Source organism: Colobus angolensis, unplaced genomic scaffold, assembly GCF_000951035.1.
Source record: "Colobus angolensis palliatus isolate OR3802 unplaced genomic scaffold, Cang.pa_1.0 Scaffold335, whole genome shotgun sequence".
Lineage (NCBI taxonomy): Eukaryota > Metazoa > Chordata > Mammalia > Primates > Cercopithecidae > Colobus > Colobus angolensis.
This window is the reverse complement of record NW_012116655.1, coordinates 74515-79353: the sequence shown is the minus strand read 5'-3', so window position 1 is coordinate 79353 and position 4839 is coordinate 74515. Positions and strand designations below refer to the sequence as shown.

The 4839-nt window shown below is 43.5% G+C and overlaps 1 protein-coding gene across 1 annotated transcript in view; it reads left to right on the top strand.

The window, feature by feature from the left end:
• The window catches only part of LRRC48 (leucine rich repeat containing 48), a 47837-nt gene extending 43123 nt beyond the window's left edge, over nt 1–4714 (top strand). The window contains exons 13-14 of the mRNA XM_011952132.1: nt 3901–4032; nt 4398–4714. Coding sequence (XP_011807522.1) covers nt 3901–4032; nt 4398–4511 — 246 coding nt within the window. The 3' untranslated portion in view covers nt 4512–4714. The remainder of the gene's footprint in view (nt 1–3900; nt 4033–4397) is intronic.
• Nucleotides 4715–4839: the final 125 nt, after the last annotated feature.

Genomic DNA, 4839 nt, shown 5'->3' with positions numbered 1-4839 from the left:
AAAAATACAAAAATTAGCTGGGCATGGTGGTATGTGCCTATAGTCCTGGCTACTCAGGACGCTGAGGTGGGAGGATGGCTTGAGCCCAGGAGACGGAGGTTGTAGTGAGCTGAAATTGCACCACTGCACTCCAGCCTGAGCAATAGAGCCAGACTTTGTCTCAGGGAAAAAAAAAAAAAAGAAAGAAAGAAAGAAAAAAAAAGACCTGAAACTATAAAATGACCAGAAGAAAACAGGAGAAATGCTTTAGGACATTGAACTGGGAAAAAAATTTATGAATAAGACCTCAAGAGCACAGACAACAAAAGCAAAAATAAATAAATGGGAATATATCAAACTATAAATCTTCTGCACAGCAAATGAAACAACAGAGTGAAAAGACACCCTACACAGTGAGAGAGAATATTTGCAAACTACTTATCTGACAAGGGTATTAATATCCAGAATATACAAGGAACTCTAACATCTCAACAGCAAAAAAACAAACAATTCAATTAAAAACATCTGAACAGATGTTTCTCAAAAGAAGACATACAAATGGCCAACAAATACATTTAAAAATCTTCAGCATCACTAGTTATCAGGGAAATGCAAATGAGAACCAGAATGAGGCATCATCTCACCCCATTTAGGATGATAATTATCAAAAGGACAAAAAATAACAAATGCTGGTGAGGATCCAAAGAAAAAGGAACTCTTATATACTGTTAGTAAGAATGTAAACTAGGACAGCCACTAGGGAGAACACTGTGGAGGGCCCTCAGAAACTACAAACAGAACTATCATATGATCCAGCAATCTCACTACTGAGCATTTATCCAAAGGAAAGGAAATCACTATATTGCAAAGATATCTGAACCCATGTTTATTGCAGCACTGTTTGCAATAGCAAGATACATAATCCACCTAGGTGTCCAACAACAGATGACTGGATAAAGAAAATGTGGTACATATACACAATGGAATACTATTCAGCCATAAAAAAGAATGAAATCATGTCATTCATGGCAACATGGATGGAACTGGAGAACATTATGTTAAGTGAAATAAGCCAGGAACAGAAAGTTAAACACCTCATATTCTCACTCATATGCTGAAGCTAAAAAAGTTGATCTCATAGAAGTAAAAAGAAGAAGAGAGGCTTCTAGAGACTGGGAAGGGTAGGGGGATGAAGGAATAGGGACAGATTTGTTAAAGGATATACCAAATTACAGCTAGATAGGAGGAATAAGTTCTAGTGTTCTTTTTTTTTTTTTTTTTGAGACGGAGTCTCGCTCTGTCGCCCAGGCTGGAGTGCAGTGGCCGGATCTCAGCTCACTGCAAGCTCCACCTCCCGGGTTCAGGCCATTCTCCTGCCTCAGCCTCCTGAGTAGCTGGGACTACAGGCACCCGCCACCTCCCCTGGCTAGTTTTTTTTTTTTTGTATTTTTTTAGTAGAGACGGGATTTCACCGTGTTAACCAAGATGGTCTCGATCTCCTGACCTCGTGATCCGCCCGTCTCGGCCTCCCAAAGTGCTGGGATTACAGGTTTGAGCCACTGCGCCTGGCCAGTTCTCATGTTCTACACCACTATAGGATGACTATAGTTGACAATAATGTATTATAGTTTCAAATAGCTAGAAGTAAGATATTGAATGTTCTCAACACAAAGAAATGATAAATGTTTGAGACAGATATGCTAATACCCTGGTCTGATCACTATATATGATAAGTGTGGAAACATCAGTATGTACCCCATCAATATGAACAATTATTAGTCAATTTTTTTTTAATGCCAATTTTTTTTTTTCTGAGGTGGAGTTTCACTTTTGCTGCCCAGGCTGGAGTGCAAGGGTGTGATCTTGGCTCACTGCAACCTTGGCCTCCTGGGTTCAAGTTATCCTCCTGCCTTAGCCTCCCAAGTAGCTGGGATTACAGGTGCCCACCATCACACCCAGCTAATTTTTGTATTTTTAGTAGAGATGGGGTTTCACCATATTGGCCAGGCTCGTCTTGAACTCCTGACTTCAGGTGATCTGCCCACCTCAGCCTCCCAAAGTGCTGGGATTACAGGCATGAGCCACTGCGCCTGGCCAATGCCAACACTGTTTAAACAAAGAAGTTGCTTTGAAAGAAGTGTGTCTTTACAGCCACAAGGACCATAGAGCAGGGCAACAGCTCAAAAAAGATTCAGGAATACCTGTTTGCACAGTCCCTGCCTCCACCCTAGGCTTTCAACTTGCAGAAACTGGAGAGGGATCTGGAATATTCTACCCATAAAAACTATTCTAAGAGGGAAAATAGAAGTAGCCACCACTCTAGGCCATCCAAAGTCCAGAAACAACTTGTAACTTACATCTCAAAATAATTACCTTAAACCCAGTTTCCTTTTGTTTGCATTTTACAAATGTCACACTGTTTTTCATAACCAATTCTAATCATGTATCTTTCTAAGCAGACTTCAGTTTCTGTTGCTTCTCACAGCTTTTGCAGCTGTTTTCTACATATTCAGACTCTGAGGGGGATGATTTCTCTGCCTGGCTAAAAGCTCTACTATGACCCACTTTTTAGAATGAAGGATGAAAACCTTTTCGTGATGGGTTGACACTGTGGTTGTAGTTATCTCTAAAATAACCAGAACACTCATTTCTAAGCACACTGCCAACGCTTACCGAAAACAGGCTTTACACACCTTTGAACCATTCCCAGAGCCTGGCCTGGGACCTTGTACACACATGGAAAGAACTTAATGATTTCTTGACATTTCTCCTTTGTGACTGTGCTAATTGGTCCCCCAGACACCCCATTCCACATATCAGCTAAACTGGCTTTTCCCACTGGGATTCTGTGGAAAATCAGCATCCCACAAGACATTAACAGGCATTACGCTGAAGTCTGTGGCCAAAAAAGTTGAAAAACCAAGAGAGACAAAGCTTAAAGGGTTTATTTTCCACAGGACTTTGTAGAGCCTCTGGAATACTTTGTGCTCTGCAAATCTTCAGGAGGGGCCTAGGGGGTGCTGGCTTTCCCAAATGTGTTTGACCAAAGAATACATTTTTGGTAGAAATATTAACATCTTAAGATTCCACAGAACATGTTTTAGAGATCATTAAGTTAACTTACACTACAGGAAAGAACAAAAAGCGTACACTCCACTTGCAAGTCCTCCCTGCAATACAGAGCATTCACGTGCTCTTCCTTACCAAATGCCTCTGCTTCAAGGTGGAAGCAACTGCTTACTGAGTGCTTCAGTGGCCTTGCCCTGCTCTGGGTATTTCAACCATCCCAGGCAACAACAGCCACAGTGTCAACACCTGCAACCAGTGAGGCCTATTAGAGGGTGGTTGTTTCTAACAACTTTTTACAAGACAGCAAAGTCAGGAACAAGAGAAGGCAGAAGGAGACCCCAGATGGAATCCATGGTTTGGTTTTGTTAACATGAGTGGCAGTGGAGGGACAACTGTGGGGTGAACACCCATCAGTTTATAGGGCCTGCTGTCTTCAAGGCAGCCTCAAGACCCTCAGCCAGTCTCATGCTTCCACCCAGCAGGCAGAGGTTTTGGGCAAGTCAGACTTGAGAGTAACTGAGAGAGAAGCATTGTGAGAACAGATGTCCTGGGTGAGGTGCCCCCTGGGCAGCCATCTGCCTTCACCCTGGAGGAAACATGCTTCCAGCGGGGACTGCAAAGTAACACCCTGGTTGGTCCTTTCCCCTCAACACCTGCCCTGCGCGGTTGGGGAGGCAGCTGTCACACATGAATTCACAGATGAATCGGCAGAGTGTGCTGATACAAAGGTGAGCTCTGCTCTGAGTGTGGCCTGCACAGCCAGGGGACTTCGAAATGCTCCTTTTCTATTCAGCTCTCTTTGTGTTCAGGGTGTGACACACATGTTCTCATTGGATTCTTTTCACTCACCAGCTTTTTGTCAATAAAGATACGATTGTTAATGCTGTCGGGGCATCGCACGACATCCACCTCCTGAAGATTGACAATCGAGAAGGTGAGCTGGTGACCAGAATCAACTCCTGGTGTACACGTTTAGTAGACAAGGTGAGTCAATGCCAAGCCATCCTAGCAGGTTGGACAAATTTTTCTAGCTGACATGGAAATCCTCCCTAGGTAGTGGATAGAATTCTCATTAAGGAATGAAATGAAAGAAGAAATAAAATTAAGGATTATAGAACTCCACACTGAAGACAAGGTTGCCCAGAGACTTTAAAACCCATGGGCTTCATCATTTTCCTAACTCCTACTTCAAATACACAGAGATCAGCAGAACCTGGGGAGGCACCGAAGCAAATGAGGAGGTTTGCAGATCTCAAGGAACTATTTTCCCCTTCCCTCAAACTGGACTCAGTGAAAGATATTAACCAATGATCTGATGTAAGGAATCGGGCTTTGGTTTCCCTCCTCAGATTCACAAGGATGAGATCATGAGGAACCGCAAGCGCGTGAAGGAGATCAATCAGTACGTCGACCACATGCAGAGCGAACTGGACAACCTGGAATATGGCAACATCCTAGACTAGATGAGTGTCAGCCACAGGAGCTTCTTCAAAACATAGCACCAGCCCCAACCAAGAGAAGGAAGTGCACATGCCTCACCCAGCACCTCGGGAGAGTTGCTGGGCATCTCTCCACTACGATCCCCCACACCATTCTTGCCCCACCCCTGGAAAAACTTCCAAAAGTAGAGAAAATAAAGGACTTATGTCACATTTCCCCTATTCATTAAAAAAAAAAAAATCAGCTGGGCACTGTGGCTCACGCCTGTAATCCTAGCACTTTGGGAGGCCGAGGCATACAGATCACGAGGTCAGGAGTTCAAGACCAGCCTGACCAACATGGTGAAACCTC